General features: G+C 39.3%; 1 protein-coding gene across 2 annotated transcripts; it reads left to right on the plus strand.

The window, feature by feature from the left end:
• The first annotated feature begins 1317 nt into the window (after window positions 1-1317).
• LOC120714816 (exportin-5) lies at window positions 1318-17244 on the plus strand. Of its 2 annotated transcripts, none has more exons than XM_040001305.1 (32): window positions 1318-1578; window positions 2105-2226; window positions 2315-2387; window positions 2468-2605; window positions 3986-4168; window positions 4265-4291; window positions 4390-4575; window positions 7004-7080; window positions 7168-7345; window positions 7428-7511; window positions 7611-7736; window positions 7822-7912; window positions 8010-8138; window positions 8509-8669; window positions 8768-8923; window positions 9116-9157; window positions 9242-9331; window positions 9452-9651; window positions 9731-9833; window positions 10531-10712; window positions 10829-10929; window positions 11020-11116; window positions 11228-11364; window positions 11531-11628; window positions 11722-11768; window positions 11987-12096; window positions 13156-13215; window positions 13329-13423; window positions 13510-13617; window positions 14482-14619; window positions 15007-15171; window positions 15436-17244. In XM_040001305.1, exons 1-32 carry the CDS (start codon window positions 1477-1479, stop codon window positions 15580-15582), a joined length of 3753 nt encoding a protein of 1250 aa, XP_039857239.1. In that variant the 5' UTR covers window positions 1318-1476; the 3' UTR covers window positions 15583-17244. The 2 variants fall into 2 exon arrangements, with proteins under 2 accessions (XP_039857239.1, XP_039857240.1); XM_040001306.1 differs by having other exon boundaries at window positions 8554-8669.
• Window positions 17245-19217: the final 1973 nt, after the last annotated feature.

Here is a 19217-nt window from a genome sequence, read left to right on the forward strand (position 1 = left end):
ATAAAACACCCCCACCGGCTAGACTTGTATACTTTGTGCCTTGACTTCTGTCTTAATATCAGAATCGCACGCTTAATATTGAAACCATGGGCAAAAAAAACAAACAAACAAAAAACAAACAAAAAAAAACCATTCAGTGTGTTCAGCAGTTTCTCAGCAGCAGATTAAACTTAAAAGAGCAGAGGTAGGAATGATTCCTCGCCAGGACATACTTAAGATGTATCACTCCGCCAGTAATCACAAACTGAAAGGTGAAGGTGAAAGAGCTGCGAAACTGTTTGGTTCAGTAAAAGCATTAATTATTAAAGATGGCAACTTAACGAATGAAAAAAGAATAATTATTAAAGTTAATATGACCAGTTAGCTGAATTAGAGCATATAAACAAGCAACACCTAATGTAACTTGGGAAAATGTAACTTGCTTCAGATAAGAGCTGTAATCAGGATTTATACTGAAATAAAAATTTCTACCTGGCTTCATCTAAACCCCATATGGCTTCACTGTATATCATGAATCAGAAGAGTTCTTTCTTCTCTTCTTATACTCTCACTTCAGATTACAGTGTCGTCTGCAAACATTATAGTCTACAGAGACTCCTGCCTGACCTCATCTGTCATCCTGTTCATTACCACTGGGACTTCCTACATTTCTGATGTAATCCCATCCCCTAGCTTCAACAACTCTTTCCTATAACTTCGTGTTATAGCTCATCAACCTTATCCGTCTACGGCTACAGCTCTGCACATCACCCTTTAACTTGAAACTCAGTATTAGTAAACTTTTTTCCCACTCCTCGGGCATCCTTACACTTTCCAGGATTGTGTTTTCTGGTTAAAAAGCCCACTCCCTTCTTTCCTATATATCGCCATACTTCCAAACACGTGTAAAATTTTCCTGTACTTTTATGTAGAATTATAGTTAAAGATTATTTTTTGTAATTAATTAATTACTGTTTATTACGGAATCTATTTGTTGTATTCCTGCTCTTTTGATTTTGCTGCTGTCATCATGCGAATTTCCCAACTGTGGGACTAATAGAAGGTCTTTCATGTTATCTTAGACATCCTGGTCTCATTAAACATATATGTAATGACTTCTAATGCGAGATGAAGACATTTCCTGTACTTTGATTTATTTTATTTTATTTTAGTTTTGTAAGTAAACCATACTGTTTGCTTCATTTTTACATTTTTTTTTAAATGCAAGTAGCTAATGAATATAATAGTTTCAGAGGTGATGGGTTAGATTTATATAGACGATCTTTAAAAAAAAATCTTAGACTACAACTCCCAGAATTCCCACTCAACGGCGAGCAAAGTGTTCAAACGCGCGAGTAGCGGCAGGAGAAGCAACAGCAGCACATTCTGTACACGTTGGTACCTCACTGAGTGTATCGCTCGTCTCACTGTACTGCAGGTGCTTTGCATAAGGGAGTTGCTTTCGCCTCAACAGTGTGTTAGACGCTACTTGAAGTCATGGCTGACCAGGTGGCCGCCATGTGTGATCAGCTTGTGAAAGCTGTGAATGTGATTATGGACGCAGAAACAAGTCAAATTTACCGACTGGAGGCCCTAAAGGTAGCTTCGTTAACGCTTGCTAGCTAGCCAGCCGCTAAGTTTGCTGAGCTTGTCATTCATTTGTGAAAGGAGAATAATGTACTGGCTTAGCTAGATAAATTGGGCTATTATATGTAGTTTCCTAGTAACAGCGCTGTTTATACGGTTCATGTATGTTGGTTTAACCTGCAACGATGATAGCCATATGCTTTACGAGCTAGCCGGCATGCCACAATTATCACCTCAACACCAGAGCCACTGTGGACTCATATTCATGCCATTAACCACATGGTGAAAAGACAGAGCTCGATTTAATGAGGCTAGTTAATCAATTCCGAGTAATTCTGCCCCTAAGAATAACTCTAACCCTAGCTGCTAGATTAGCATTCTGCTATCCAAGTATTTATATGAATGTTTGTGAATTAGCTGTTGCTATCTGACATATTACACGTGTATGGTAGTGGTGGGTTCACAAAACTGTTCATTTAAAGTCTTATAACATTTCCTGATCTTTAAAATTACGCGGTTTCTTTTTTCTTCTCTTCAGTTTTGTGAAGAGTTTAAAGAGACGAGCTCCTTGTGTGTCCCATGTGGCTTACAATTAGCTGACAAAGCCCAGCCAGCAGTAGTGAGACACTTTGGTTTGCAAATCCTGGAGCATATCATCAAGTAAGTTGAAGGTGACTAAGGTAAATGTAATAGGGAAAAAGCATGATAAGGGATCCATGTTTGACAGAAAGCTAATGTCTCCCTGCAGATTCAGATGGAACGACATGCAGCAACAGGAGAAAGTCCACCTGAAGGAGTGCGCCATGCAGCTGTTATCAAATGTAAGTGTGATTTGTGAAAGACGCTTCACTTCACAGTTCACAGTTGTACTGCTCTGATGCCTTCTATTGTCTCTTTTCAGGGTACTCATTCGATCTTGGACGAGGAGAGCCACATCAAAGATGCCCTGTCACGAATAGTTGTGGAAATGATAAAAAGAGAATGGCCTCAGCATTGGCCAGATATGCTGAAAGAGATGGAGACTCTCACTAGCCAAGGGGTAAGTAACCTGTGTGGTGCAGGAAGCTCAATTTTTCCTCATCTCACTTGTTTCCTCAGCCAACATGGATTCAATATGAGAATGGAATAACTTGCATGCAAATAAGGGCCAGTTGTGGATTACTCATTCATTTTCCCATTGCCTCATCATGTAAACTTGGGCACTGGGATAACATCACCTTCCAAATACGAACCTAACAACCCTCTTTCCGCTTCCTTGTTTTATCACTAAACTGTAGACCTTTTCAGACATTCAGATCAAGCTTGGTTTTACTTTTATCATTAATACATACCCACTCTGAACTCTGAAGGGATGAACAAAGTACTTGTGCAATATTACAATAATATCTAAGTGTGATAGTATATTAAAGGATATACAATTCTTAAGAAAAGTTTTTTTTAGTTGGTTGCTGTATATTTAGAAAATCAGTTACATCCTATGTGTAGCTATGGGAATGTGGTAGACTGATTAATAACTATTAAAACTCCTTTTGTTTTTTGTTTTTTAAATTTTACACCTTTAGGGGAAAAAAAGGAGTTAATGCTGCTGTGCTATGTGCATAAACCTAACAGGCTGTATATAAAAGACAGACATAACCATTCCACTGCAGCTTCACCCATTAGTTTTGAACTTGCCATTTTAAAAACATCAACATTCATTTATTTGGATACTGCCTTTTTGGAGCCAGCTCCAAAAAATCATATTTGAACAAGGGGGCAGAGTGCTTATTTATAAGCTGAGGTTAAGAAACTTGGTTAGCAAAATGCATTTATAAACCTTACAGCTGCAGTAGAAGGAAACAGATTCCTCATTATTAGTGCTAAGTAACAGATGAATAAAATACTATATGTCACTCAGACTTTGTCTGTAGCACATTGAAGACTGTATATTTTCCAGATATTTTTTTTAAAAAGTATTAAAAGTGCTCCAAAAAGCTTGAGCACATATAAACACCATACGCTGCTTGATAAATGTACACAACTCTTTCATGCTGAAACAGCAAATGGCTTTGAGGCTTCCTGAGATCTGTCAGTCCCCACATTTATGGGGGCGTTCTTTAAAACATTTCTTTCAGTGGGGTGAACAACTTAAAATGCTAGAGAGATGTAAGCATTTGTAAGCTTGTGCGTGCTTATCCTTTAATGTAATGACAAGCAGTCAAACTTGTACCATGTTTTTCATGGATGCTTAAATGTTATTAGGTCTGACTTGATAAAGCTATCATTGCATCTTTTATGGAAAAGTGAGCATTCAGACGCATTCTTGATCATCCAAGCTGATTTGTCACGAATCACTTCTTTAAAACTGCTGTTACAGCCACTTAAAACTAGATAAAAGCAAATCAAGGGAAAAAAAAAAACATCCTCTTTGCTTTCACAGGAGGCCCAGACAGAGTTGGTCATGCTGATCCTTTTGAGGCTGGCTGAGGATGTGATCACCTTCCAGACGTTGCCTACCCAGCGACGCAGAGACATACAGCAGACACTCACCCAAAACATGGAAAGCATCTTCACTTTCATGATGGGCATTCTGCAAATTAATGTGGAGGACTATCGTAAACTGGTTAGTGGAGTCCTGACCTCATTTGTGTTGCAAGAAAGTAGAAATTTAAGAGTAAACTGACTTTACAATATTGGTCTTCTTTTTGTTTTCATCTAGAAAGGTTCTCCTGGAAATGAACTGCAGGTAAGAAAGCGTCAGCGTGTGCCTGCTTTAATATTCTAAACTTTGTTAATCGACTTGATTACTTCACTTTGCCCCCTTCTAATTTTTCATCCACACAGATGAGAGCTCACTGTCGAGTTGCCGTGGCTACGCTGAATACACTCGCAGGCTACATAGACTGGGTCGCTCTGGTGTACATAACCTCCGGAAACTGTCATCTGCTGGAGATTCTGTGTCTGCTGCTGAGTGAGCCGGAGCTGCAGCTCGAGGCAGCGGAGTGTCTGCTCATTGCTATGAGCCGCAAGGTGAGTCGCTGGGACAGTATTCATGATGGCTTTCAAGAGATTTTGTCTCGGTTTGTCAAGTAGGCACTGCTGTATGCAACCTTCTTTTACGAGATGATAGAATTGCCAGACAAGCTTTTCCAGTTTCTTTTCCCAGCAGCTTTCATCAGTGTGATCCTCTGAATATACTAATAAGTTCTGCAGAATTGTGTTTTTTGCAGTTAAATTGCTTTAACGTTTACATGTATTGTGCTATTATAACCATAATTACATGAGCAATGCACAAGTCTAATCAGGACACGTGAATCATGCAATGACAACAAGGTATGAGTCTGAACAAGTCCATGAGTCCATATCCTCTAGGTTCCAGGTAGGGTTAATACAGGGAGTGCAGAATTATTAGGCAAGTTGTATTTTTGAGGAATAATTTTATTATTGAACAACAACCATGTTCTCAATGAACCCAAAAAACTCATTAATATCAAAGCTGAATGTTCTTGGAAGTAGTTTTTAGTTTGTTTTTAGTTTTAGCTATTTTAGGGGGATATCTGTGTGTGTGCAGGTGACTATTACTGTGCATAATTATTAGGCAACTTGGCAAAAAACAAATATATACCCATTTCAATTATTTATTTTTACCAGTGAAACCAATATAACATCTCCACATTCACAAATATACATTTCTGACATTCAAAAACAAAACAAAAACAAATCAGCGACCAATATAGCCACCTTTCTTTGCAAGGACACTCAAAAGCCTGCCATCCATGGATTCTGTCAGTGTTTTGATCTGTTCACCATCAACATTGCGTGCAGCAGCAACCACAGCTTCCCAGACACTGTTCAGAGAGGTGTACTGTTTTCCCTCCTTGTAAATCTCACATTTGATGATGGACCACAGGTTCTCAATGGGGTTCAGATCAGGTGAACAAGGTGGCCATGTCATTAGTTTTTCTTCTTTTATACCCTTTCTTGCCAGCCACGCTGTGGAGTACTTGGACGCGTGTGATGGAGCATTGTCCTGCATGAAAATCATGTTTTTCTTGAAGGATGCAGACTTCTTCCTGTACCACTGCTTGAAGGTGTCTTCCAGAAACTGGCAGTAGGACTGGGAGTTGAGCTTGACTCCATCCTCAACCTGAAAAGGCCCCACAAGCTCATCTTTGATGATACCAGCCCAAACCAGTACTCCACCTCCACCTTGCTGGCGTCTGAGTCGGACTGGAGCTCTCTGCCCTTTACCAATCCAGCCACGGGCCCATCCATCTGGCCCATCAAGACTCACTCTCATTTCATCAGTCCATAAAACCTTAGAAAAACCAGTCTTGAGATATTTCTTGGCCCAGTCTTGACGTTTCAGCTTGTGTGTCTTGTTCAGTGGTGGTCGTCTTTCAGCCTTTCTTACCTTGGCCATGTCTCTGAGTATTGCACACCTTGTGCTTTTGGGCACTCCAGTGATGTTGCAGCTCTGAAATATGGCCAAACTGGTGGCAAGTGGCATCTTGGCAGCTGCATGCTTGACTTTTCTCAGTTCATGGGCAGTTATTTTGCGCCTTGGTTTTTCCACACGCTTCTTGCGACCCTGTTGATTATTTTAAATGAAACGCTTGATTGTTCGATGATCACGCTTCAGAAGCTTTGCAATTTTGAGACTGCTGCATCCCTCTGCAAGATATCTCACTATTTTTGACTTTTCTGAGCCTGTCAAGTCCTTCTTTTGAACCATTTTGCCAAAGGAAAGGACGTTGCCGAATAATTATGCACACCTGATATAGGGTGTTGATGTCATTAGACCACACCCCTTCTCATTACAGAGATGCACATCACCTAATATGCTTAATTGGTAGTAGGCTTTCGAGCCTATACAGCTTGGGGTAAGACAACATGCATGAAGAGGATGATGTGGACAAAATACTCATTTGCCTAATAATTCTGCACTCCCTGTAGAGCTCATATCCCAGTCATCATAACTGACTTGTTTTTTTTTCTTTTATTGGACAGAGTCATAAAATTTCTGCCATAATAGAACTTTGAGTAGAATTTCTAATGATCATATTAATAGTGTTATATTTTCAGCAATAACTCGGTCAAAATTAGGAAACACAGAAAATGACGAAGGTGCTTTTGTCCTCGCAGCAGATAGAACCGCATGTTGGATTTGGCAGAAATTTCACGCGGGATGCTTGTTTGACACAATCCTCCCCATGGATAAATGGGAATACAATGAGTAAATAAGAGTTGAGGATGGGAAATATTTGTTTAATCTGTCTTTTTAAAAATCCTTATACACTTTGAGAGATTTTACTATTAAAATAACTCTATTTTTGATAATTTAGAGGCTTTCTTTTGGGGATTTAGAGTAGTCTTGCAGATCAGACCAGTAATACTACATTATGGTAAGCTATAGTTTTTTTTTACTACCAATTAATAATCTGTCATTCTGCCACAGGGCAAGTTGGAAGAGAGGAAACCATTCATGCTTCTGTTTGATGATGTGGCCATCCAGTATATTCTTTCTGCAGCCCAGTGAGTACAGCTGCTTCTCTCCATGTCTCTGCAGGCTTCATGCTAGCACTTCTACTGCAATTTAATGGTTTGTGTGTCTGCTTACAGGACAGCAGATGGACTTGCGATATATCAGAAATCCGCAGAATCATCATTAAGTAGCCGTGACTCAGAGCCCTCTATGTGTACCTCTAGAGCAGTGGAGGTGGTGGAGCGCCGTTACATCTTCCTGAAGAGGCTCTGTCAGGTCCTGTGTGCTTTGGGAGGTCAGCTTTGCTCATTAGTGGTAAGTTTGGCCATTTTTAAGCACTTTAGATATTCGTTTTAAGATTGAAGATGGGTAACAGTTTCTCATCTTTTCTCCCCAGGGTTCAGACGTAGAGGTTGAAGTACCTGCAAACCTCAGCAAGTACATGGAAGCCCTTTTAGCCTTCACTACGCATTCCAGTCAGGTGAGATACCTCAGGAAAAAGATTGGACCCTTTTTGAAGTAAAATTTCATTTGAGTGAACAGCGTGTAAAGAAAATGACTTCTCTTTATTTCACTGCAGTTTTTAAAGTCCTCAACCATGGTGACATGGGGAGCTTTGTTCAGACATGAGGCTCTTTCAAAGGATGCAGCTGTTGTCAAGATGGCCGTCAAATTTCTTAGAGCCTCTATGACCAACTTAGTTAAGGTGAGGTTGTGGTGACAGTAATATCATTCACAGTGTGACCTAAAGCCAAACAAAGTGTTAATAACTTTCATCTTCCCCTCCTTAGACTGGGTTCCCGTCTAGAGACAATAACCCAAGCTGCGAGTACTCCCGTGTGGACTTTGACAGTGATGAGGACTTCAACTCTTTTTTTAATTGTAAGTACCGGGGATTCAAGTTTTGCTTCAGTAGTTCTGACTCTTTTATTTTGTGCATACCTTTATGGTTTTCATTGTTTCTTTTGGTGCTTTGCAGCTTTCCGAGCGCAGCAGGGGGAAGTTTTGAGGAGCACATGCCGCATTGTTCCTCTAGAGGCTTTCCGGATAGGAGCAGAATGGTTACAGTATCAGATTACTAGCCCAATAGATACTGGAGATAACGCATGTAAGTTGTCTTTGACACAATACCAAAGAGGAAATGATCGCTGTTTTCACACGTTTTAGTTTACTGCTTGAAGGGATTTTTATGGCCATATGCCGATAGTTAATTCATCATGTAAAATACGTAATAATATTACAATAATTTAAGCCTGGAGTTAATTGGGAAACTAGAGCAGTCAGTTTAGGAATAGCAAACTCATATTGCTACTAACATATAAGCTTTACAGTATCCTTTCGAGTCTTTTAAGGACACTAAGCGAAAATTGGGGAAGTGCTGATATATTATTGGCTGATATTGACCCTGATGCCAACTTTTTTTGTGCAGCACATCGTTAGCAAAACCTTAAACACAAGTTTCATTTCCATATTGATAGCTGAATCTGCCGTGAATGGGCGCCTCTCCCTTTGCATCTCTCTAGCTAAGACTGCAGAGGGCCTGTGTTCCCTCTTGTCCCCTTCAGTGGTCCAGTGGGATGCAATGACGGTCTTCATGGAATGCATGGTCTCGCAGATCATTAAAAGTGTGGATGAGGAGGTAAAGGAACAAGTTTTCTGTAACAGAATGGAAATAGCAGTGTAAAAGTAATCGTAGTCAAACTAATAATGAAGGCTTTCGCTCCTTCTGCCTTGTAGAAGTTACCCATTGATCAGAGCATGGAGCTCCTGCAAGCCGTGCTGAACTACGAAACCAAAGACCCGCTCATTTTGTCCTGTGTGCTCACCAACGTCTCTGCCCTTTTCCCATTGGCCATACACAGACCACACTTCCTGCCACAGGTCCTCATCAAGGTAAGTTGAGCTGTTACTGGTTCCTGAATAACATTTACTATGTGAATGTAGTTTGTCAAAAATCAATCAGAAAGTTCCTCCTGTCACATATTTTTGCTCAGTGGGGATGTTTCTTGTATTCCCGCCTCCAGCTCATTTGGAGGAGTTTGTTTTAATAATGTGGATTTTGAATGGTTTTGTTTTGTCCTGCAGCTCTTTAAGGCCGTCACATTCGAAATTGATCACGAACCCAAAGTAAGTTTCCTTCACTGAGTCATTTTTACTTCATCTTCATGACAACTGTGGAAAACAAATGTATTCTCCTCCTGATGTCTTCAGGCACCTTGGACTCGAGCTGTGAAGAATGTGAGGAGGCACGCCTGTTCTTCCATCATAAAAATCTGCCGGGATTACCCACAGTACATGCTGGTAATGGACTATTCTATTCCAGTTAGCTTAATAACTAATGATAATTTGTCTTTCTGAAGTACACTTTTCCGTATAGAAGTAAGTCAGTGTCTTTAACGATGCCCTTTTTTCTTTCTACAGCCTTGTTTTGAGATGTTTTACAATCATGTGAAGGAACTGTTTTCGAGCGGAGTCGCGCTCACTCACATGGAGAAATGCGCCCTGATGGAAGCTCTGGTTCTCATCAGTAACCAGTTCAAAGACTATGAGAAGCAGAAGGCGTTTGTAGATGAACTGATGGCCTCAGTGGTTGCAGAGTGGACTTCAAATGAGATTAGGCAGTGAGTTTGAATTCTCTCAGTTTGCTTCAAATTTAACACGATAGCGATAAATGATAGTTTTCTCTTCTTTGTTTTTCAGTGTGTTGTGGAACCCAGACACATTCTTGTCCTTTATTGGAGCAGATAAGGTGGTCACGGAGCAAAAAGAAGATGCGGATACAGCAGCCATTAATAGAGGCAGAGTAAGTGTATAGGCGTGAACTCGTTTATGTGGAGGGATACTGCCATTGGAGATCACTGTAGGTTTGCTTGTCTCACTTTTGTGTAATGAAAAAATGTCGTAAGGGAAACAGACGTTATTTGACCTTTTAAAGGCATTGCACATGGACGTGTGCTCACTGACGAAACTTGTTTTTTGCGTTGTGTAAGTTGTTTATTACGTAAGCAAAGAAAAACTTTCCAGACAGAATGTGCCATGTCACCAATTTTTTTTATTTATTTTTTTTGCACCAGCCACAAAAGCTCATATTTCAAATTCTGACACAGTTTTTGGCTTGTTGGAGTTTATATTTTATCAATAAACAAAGCTGAAAACCATCTGGGTGTAGGCCCTGAGGTTTTGTAGCAGCTATGTGACTGTAACTAGGTAACTGTAGCAAGGCTTTTAACCTAATCTAACGCAGCATGGTTAAATTTGCTGATTAGAAATAAACACAGAGTGCAGCTGTGGCAAATGGAAAAACTTTTTTTTTAGCTATTTGATGATAAACAAAATTATTTGACAAACTAAAAATGCTGGTGATAGATATGACACAAAATTTCAAAGGCAGTCGCGTTATAAGAACGGATAAAAATTGCTTGTAGTTAGTTGTAACAAGGTAACTTGTAACTGTTTAATCCTTTTTTTTGTATTTTCTTTTTAATTGAATCCTCCTCTAGTTGAGCTTCTGTTTGTATGCCATATTGGCGGTGGTGAAGCGGGCACACTGGCCTGCAGACCTGGAGGAGGCCAAGGCTGGTGGCTTTGTTGTGGGCTACACTCCTGCTGGAGCTCCCATGTACAGAAACCCCTGCACTGCCCAGTTTCTGATTTTGATGCCCAATTTACTAGCACTAATCAGGTGCGCTTGTACCATGATGTTACAGAAATTTGTAAAAAAAAAAAAGATTAATTATCCTTTTTACCATACTGATATGTTGATTATTGACTTTCCCCTCTTGTTATTCCTCACTGCAGGACTCACAACAGTCTTTTCCTGCCTGAGAACATGGCCCGTCTCAGTGAGACCTTCAGCAGAGCTCATGAGATCATGGATAGTGAGAAGAAAGTGGTTCTTGGTAAGATGAGTTTTGTCCACACTTTTTACCAGAAGTCGGCAATCACCTTAAAAAAGACTGTGGTCAAACTTAAGTGCATCCCGTCTACAGGTCTCTCTCATCATCTTTTGGATATTTACGACTCTCCCGTGTGTAAAACCACGATAGAGCGCATGCAGGGATTTTTCTGCACATTATATGATAACTGGTGAGAACTGTGGCTTTGACAGCTTTAACCCAAATTTTTCTTGGCTTTTTATATACCTTACATGTTGTTAAATTAAGTTTACCTCCAATTTTGCTGTTTTTATCCATGTAGCTACCAAATCCTGGGAAGTGCAGGTGTGTCCCTGCAGCAGGAGTTCTACAACATCGACAAGTTGGCTGAAGGAATAGCTGGCTCTGCTTTCGTCTCCCTCGACCATGTGCCCGATCACAGACTTCGCCCAATGATTCATATCCTTATTTGCTTTTTTTTTTTTTCTCCATTTGATTTGGTCAGCTTCTTTTCCCCTTCTCCTCCATGCTCCAATTCAGTGATGCACACTGGCCTGCAAGACCTGACATAATTAAAACTGAGCTAAAGCTTTACGTAAACTTTACATTTCCTTGACAAGTGTACGTCTGTTTCTGAGGCAGCTGGTGCTGTCTTGTCCCCAGGAGTACTATGAAAGTCTACTCTGCCCTCTGCTGGGACCATTGTTCGGCTACATGCTGCAGGTCAGGATCTCCACATCCACTGTTCTCTTCTTTTAAACTTTTTAGCCTAAAATGTGCTAAATATCATGGCTGTGTTTCTTATTACTGCTTCAGAGACTCAACATGAGGTGGCAGGTCATCAACCAGCGGACATCTATCAAGTAAGTTTTGGCACAGTGTTTGTGATCAAATGAATTTTCAGTCCATAAGACAAAAATAACACACACATACCCCAAATATAGACCATAATGAAGACTTTTCTTATCTGGAATGGAAATTTTTCAATTGCAGTTTAAAATAAATCAGTGCTTAGTTTTTCCCTCATAATTCCCCTTTTTTGTGTGTGTGTGGTTTTTTTTTTTTGTTTTTTTTTCTTCAGTGGTGAGCATGAGGAGGAGGAGTTGGTTTGTCAGGAAACCCAAGTGACCCAGGAGATGTTGGAAGAGCAAGTAGTACGCCTGCTGACGAGGGAGGTGCTGGAACTTCTCAGTAAGTAGTGTCTTTAGTACCGCTTCCCACTCGCATACATGTTCATTCTAATGCTCTATTGCCAAGTTGTAAAAGTTGAGCTTTTGGAGCTAATGTTGGTTTCAGAGCACATCAGAAAAGTGCAAATCTCAGCCACAAAGGCAAAGCTGTAATTCTACATTTTGTGGTAGATTTTTCCATCCAGTAGGATTTGTCTTTGGTGAGTGATAAGATTATGTCTGAGTTTATCCAGATTATGAGAAGTATAAAAGCACCATACATACATACATAACAAACAGTTGTACTTTTTATTCCATTATTGAACAAGGAGCCAGTCACAGAAGGGCTGCAGAAAAGATGTGAAACTCTGCGTTAATGACTTCTCCTTGAGCTCTCTGGAGTCAAGTGCTCCAATTAAGAAGCTAAAAGTGGAAGTGTTTGCAGAGAATTTCACCTTCTTATAAACAAAAGTCATACAAAGTCTGATTGGCAGATAATATTTGATTGAGGATGTTGCTGCCAAAGTGGTATTTAAAGTACGAAATTTAAGATCCCCTCCAAGAGTTGAATCTGTTCATCTGGATGTAGAGTTTTCAGTAAAAAGGGAAAGACCATCTCTGAATCAAGGAAATGTTTCTCCCACTGAAAACGCTACGTCCACATGAACAGAATCAGGTTTTGGGGATTTCCTTACCTGGATGATTGAGCATCTAATCAAGACACTAAACTTAAGAGTGCACACTCTTTTTCAGCCTGCATTGTGAGTGACTGCTTAACATGTATTTTAGTTTGGTTTAGTTTGATCACTCATCAGTGCAGAAATGCTGGTAATTTTGAAGTGTAATTCAAAGAGAGCTTCTTTTTTTTGAACATGAAGGTTTTTGTGAATTGATAGCGGCTTAGGTAAATAGTTTAAGGATTTTTGTGGTTACTGTGCATTGTGCAATGAATGTCCAAGGTTTTGTGGCTATGTAATGGGTTTGTTTGTTTGTTTGGGGTTTTTTTTAGCTGTGTGGTTAGCTTTTAAAGATGGAAGTTCAGTTGTCAAAACATCACAATTGTCTCTTCCTTTTGTTTTAGCTGTGACCTGTATTTCCAGAAAGGTATCTGAACCTGCAGCCAATAAGGAGGAAATGGATGGTAAGAGTTAAACTGGAGAATCTGAATTAACTGGATGATTTTTATTCTGGCGTATCTCTTTATTTTTAATTAAAATTTGTTGTTGTTGTTGTTGTTGAAACATGCTCTTGCAGAGGAAGATATGATGATGGATTCAGTGCAGTCAGCGTCTCCTGCTCAGCCCACAGAGGAGCTGACAGAGCTGGGGAAATGTCTCCTGAAGCACGAGGTCGACCTAAAACGCATCACGTATCATTCAGAGGAAAGCACAGTTGTACATTATTAAAAACGTAATGCTTCTTTTTCATTTCTCAGAACCTCTACATGTCCCTGCTGACCCTGTCCTTTACCTCACTTTCCTGGAAGGATGCCACCAACTGTCATCGCACTGCTTCCCTGGTCTGCTGGACTCTGCTGCGGCAGGTAGCACATTTAATCTAACCTAAATACAAGGCAGCAGCTTTTTTTTTTTTTTGTTGTTGTTGTTGTTGTTGTTGTTTGGCAGCAGCTTTTTGATGCTCTCATCACACACGTTGCTTTTATGCACAAGCTGTCTGGCTATATTTAACCCAGATGTCTTTAAATGTGGGACTCAAGTATGCACAACAGGTTCCTGAGGACTGTACTTTATAATGAAATGCTACGTAAGCAAGAATAAGTTGTGCATTTGTTTAGGATTGATTTCAGCATCACAGTGTGTATATATGACCCAAAACATAAGCCTGTGCTTAGTGTATTTAAGGAGATTTTATTAAGTAAGATTTTTTGGGTAACATTGGCGGTTTATAGCACAGAGGACTGAAGTGCTATAGGCTTACACAGGAAACGGTGGTTGGAATCAACAGTACATTTTTTTACATTTTTACCTTTTGAGGTTACGAAAAAATGCCTTGCAAGATTTTAAATAGCAATATTTATGGATGTAAAGATGTGATGAATTATCAGCTTAACATCAGTATAGGCCAAATGTTCATGTTCATGTTTTAATCTGGTGTTTTTCTGTCAGTTTTGCATTTGGGTGCTTGAAGATGGTGTGACAAAAGGCTAAAGTACCTTAAAGTTATTCATGTATAATGAAGACTTCTTTGATTCTCTGTAACAAAAGAGGAGAGTACCAACAAAAACAAATGTCAACAAAACAAAATACACAAGACATTGGTACTGGCGTCAGGTAGCATCCGTATGAAAGCAGAATTTAACAAACACATCCCTAAAATCTAACGATCTTTGATCTGGGAGGTGGCTGAATAAGTGTCTTGCATAGCTTTATATTTCTCTTGTCTCCAGGTTGTTGCGGGTAATCTTCTTACTGAAGCTGTTACGTGGTTCTTTACCAGCGTTCTCAGGGGCCTTCAAGTTCATGGGCAGCATGAGGTCTGCAGCTCTACCCTCTCTCAGTTGGCAATGCTCATCTATGAAAACCTGGTGAGGCAAATTTTGAACATATCTGACATATTTACATATTTGCTCTTTTTTTCCCCGCCCTTTAGAGGACTTATTTTACTTTCACTACTAATTAATCTGTTGTCTATATTCTGCTTTGACCTATAAAACGACAGATTATAGTGAAAAAGTCTTGATCAGAATGAAAGATTTTTCAAGATGTAAACTTACAAAAAAACAAACAAGAATTTGCAAAGCTGGAATCGGTGAAGATTTGAGAGTTTTGCATGACAAATAATATCTGTCTTTGGGATGAAGTAAAATTGACTTTTGTTTTTGAGACTGGTGTAATACATTCCCAAAATTTAAGTTTCATATCATCTTGCTTCCTTATATTGTATCCTTTTTAAATGTCTGTGTCCCTGTTAGCGGCCTCGCTATATGGAGCTGAGAGGAGTGATGACCCAAATCCCAAACATCAATTTGGAGGCTCTGGACCAGTATGACCACAGGCTCATGGACCCCAGTGCCCAGAAGTTTGGAGAAAAGAAGAGAAAAGACCAGTTCAGGAAGCTTATTGCAGGAACTGTTGGGGTAATGCTACATTTCCCCACTAGAGAGCAGTGCTTCTCTAGTATATCCGACTGTAGATGGCTCATTAGGAGTAACCATAGACGCTGGCGTTTTAGTGCAAGTCATTACTCAGCAGAGTGATTCTGGCTGTGTTGTAAATCTTCTGTTCGCCGCAGCAGAAAAATGTTCAGCAGCTCAACAGGGCCGGACAGTCTAATGAAATTCTTTCCTGCAGGTCTGGGATAGCTGTGTTTAACCTTTCCTCTACCTGTCCCCTGCCAACAGAAAGCTCTGTGCCAGCAGTTCAGGAAGGAGGTTCATATCCGGAATCTTCCATCGCTCTTTAAAAAGCCGAAGCCAGATAAGGATATAGTGAACAATGAACCTCTGGGCCTGGCAGCTCTCTTCTCTCCCAAGAATGATGCCCTGTAGGAACACAAAGCAAGTCAAGACTTCACACTGATTGAAGACGGAGTTGTGTGTAGGACCACCGTCTCTCCTAAACATCCTCCAGCTGGGGCAGTGTGGCGCTACCTAACATATCTGTCAACACTGGTGTTGCTTCAGTAGGTTGTCTTTTCTTTTAACCTACATCGTGCAATGCTGCCGTTCATGCCTTATAACTGCTAGTCATTTGTACAGTCAAGTATCACAAAGTAGGGGACTTTTTTTTTTTTTTTTTTAAGTTCCTTTTGCGCATAAATGAGATTTGTAGACTCTACAGAATCTGTAGGGATTATTTCAGAATGAAGTTCTTAATTAATATTTAACCATTAATATTTGCACAGCTGCAGAAGCTGTAAAGAGCCACAAGACTAGTTTTATTTAAGACTTTTCTGCATTCTTATTTTACTTTGTGCTTCTTCATTTTTAGTCGCTGTATTTTCAAGAGGAACTATTAAGTGTAGCAACTTGCAGTTAATCGTATCCAAGTAAGCAAAGCAAGTAAAGCAGGTCGGCGTGCAGTTAGCCTGTTGGGGTACGATGAGGGATAGAGTGCATTTGTGTTATGGCATGTAGACAGGTGGACTTTTTTTTTTTTCTCTTTACAAAAAAAATTAAAGAATACATTTTGGAGATTAGTGTTGGCAGATACGTTGGTACCCATGCTGCTGTTGCATCCCGCGTCGAAAAGAAAGACCTGAGGGGGAAAAACTGCTGGTGCACATTTCTCTGTTCACTTTTTGTTTTGTTTTGGGGGTTTTTTCTATTGACTGGACCAGCTTGAATTAATTTTCTGATTCTGAAGGATGTGCTGATGGTACCTCGAGTGTGATGTTCTTTATAATGGGGTAAAGTTCCTCTGTCTATGTATAAACTAAGAGAGGAAAAAGTAATGGATTATATGAATGATTTATTGTAGACGTAAACAGAACAGCGGTCTGTTTTGCAGTTATTTTTTGCCAGTTCTTCATATCGCCACATGTGAAAACAGCCCGTGTACTGTTTCGAATTGTTAATTTAATGCAGAGCACATATCATACTACAAATGATACAACCGCAGTCTGTGCCAAAACACTCATTGTAAATTTGTGAGCAGACAGTTGTCTGACAAATCTAATTACACGTAACTTAAGGAGTATTTAACAGTGGACTCAACTAATGTGTAGCTTAATCCAAGTGTTCCTGTTGTGTTCTTGCTGTCTGGTTTTTGTTTTGTTTTTATTTTATTTTTTTCAATACTGGTTTTGCCAACCAGGAAGAAAGGTGAACCATCACTACATTCCTTTATTGTCCAAGGGATTGTTTTTCAGGATAATTTGTTGGATGAGTTTTGCTCTTATGGAGCCATCAAAGCAGTTTTGTTTTTTTTGTGTGTGTGTTTTTTGTTTTTTTTAATTAAACTCTTCACATCCTTTTTCTACATCTTGAATGCTGTTGAACCTAAAGCAAGCTGAAGTACTTCGTTAGTTATCAAAACTGTTTTCCTTTTATCATCAAACTGTTCCCCTGTCTTTGTGCTGATTGTTCACATGTGGTTATTTTTAAAATGTGTTCAACACTAAAATGTAATGTACAAATGAGAAAATAGGCTTTTTAAAAGTGTAGTGTGGTTTATATTTTTGTTTTTGAATAAAACAAAACAAAACAGTATCTTCATTTTTTTTCCCCTCTATTTATAATATATCAATTACAGCACGTTCACATATTTTTCTTTGAATTAATTTCCAGATGCAGCATCTAAAACATTAGAATGACCTTAATGGGGATGTAGCTTTGAAAACTGAAACTAAATCTTGAAAGGGTGAAAAATACTTGAAAGATGGGGAATGTTTTCAGACTCCCATATTCTTTGTGCTTTAAGTTTAAAGATCTATTGATAGATTTTTTTTTTTTTTTTTTTTAAATTAAATCTCCCGTTCAAATCTAGTATCAAAAGCAGTAAACTGAGGTGAACAAATACTGCAAATATTTTAATCATGTGGATATTGACCATAACTTGACCTATTAGACCTTCATTTATGTGTGTTATGCTTATTAAACTACAATATACTATTAGCAGTTGCTCTTAACGTGTGTAAGATTTTTACACATTTTTACAAGCAGGCTGATAAGCTCAGGTGTAGTCTAATCCTCCAAAACACGAGGAGAGAGAGAGACACTGTGATCACCCAAATCGCATTATATTGCCAAATCTGTACTTTTCAATTCTGCATCAAACTGTTTTGGTCAGTTTAATTGCTTTTATAGTCCTTCAAAACTGCCTAAACATTTTCATTTATCAGTCGCTATATTAATCTCATTGGTGCGTGTACTATGGAGAAATATTCAATTCGGGAGAGATTTCGCGATCACATTTAGACAAATCCACCTGGCCTCAGCAGCTTAAGGAAAGCCAGTTCACGCTCAGACCGGTAGGGGGTGGTAAAGCAGCAATTGCTATGTATCAGCTGCCGTAAAAAAAAAAATTAAAAAAAAACTCATTGAGGAGGAAAGAAGAAGAGCAGTAAAGAATCGATGGCAGCCGCCCCATTGCGTTTTTTGGTTTCTACCGTTTTGATGAGGTTTGTTGGGAATGAACAAATAAGCGTACTTGGGCTTAATATGTCAGGAGAAGCACAAAGGCCTGCTTTGTGCCACCAAGAGTTTAATGTCGCACAAATATATATATTAAAAAAACAACTTCTCAAACTTGTCACGAGACCGTCGTTAAACAGTTTTGAAAAAGTTTGCTTACATTTATTTCATTAATTCACATACTTCCACTCCTTTAAATTTCATAGCGAATTTTTAACACACTTCTTTTTCTTTCACAGCTTTACAGAATAGCATTTTGCATACAATAAAATGTCTACATAAAACGGTTTAGTCAGAGTTACCTCTAACTAAACCAGCTAGCTAACCCGTCACCATTAGTGACGCGCTGACATGTAAGCTGGTGGTGCTAAAATATGATCATGTACTCTTAAAAGAGCTGCTTCCGCTGCTGCGTGACTATTTTTAACTACTTTTAAAGTCTTATGGCAAAATTTGACAATGAGCGGTAGGATATCTGCTCTATTAAAAAAAAGTTTCCTTGTAAAACTCCACAGCAGAAACGTATTTTAAGGTCAGCACACATTTGGCAACAGTTCCGTTTTTCTTTAGTACTTTTTATGTCCATCTTTATTCTTGATGACAGATTTCTTCTTGTTCAGTTGCTCTTTGCTTAAGAGGTTGTGTTGCTCTGTTTTCCTCTCCATAGGCATTCTGCTGGATTCATGCAGAGCGCACACTTGCCAGGTCAAAGTTCTCACTTTTCTTCTCATGAATTTAACCGTCCGCTTTGGACCGTTAGGGTGCTTGAATATGCGTCATCTGCTTATTTTCTGTAGACCAACAGAAGCGTGTGAGGTGTATCGATTCATGGCACCATCTAAACAGCATTTCCCCAACACCTTTTGCATTCATGCAGCCCAGGATCATCACACTGCCACCTCTGTGCTTTGTTGTCAGGATTATGCATTCACTGTGGTAGTGCTGGCCAGGTTAAATCCAATCATGCTCGACTGTTATTGGCAGCTTAAACAGAATGCATTTATTGAGAGAGTTTTGAATTGTTTAACATTGAAGGCATGTATTTTATT

Source organism: Simochromis diagramma, unplaced genomic scaffold (assembly GCF_900408965.1).
Source record: "Simochromis diagramma unplaced genomic scaffold, fSimDia1.1 OVJJ01000421.1, whole genome shotgun sequence".
NCBI classification, from domain to species: Eukaryota; Metazoa; Chordata; class Actinopteri; order Cichliformes; family Cichlidae; genus Simochromis; species Simochromis diagramma.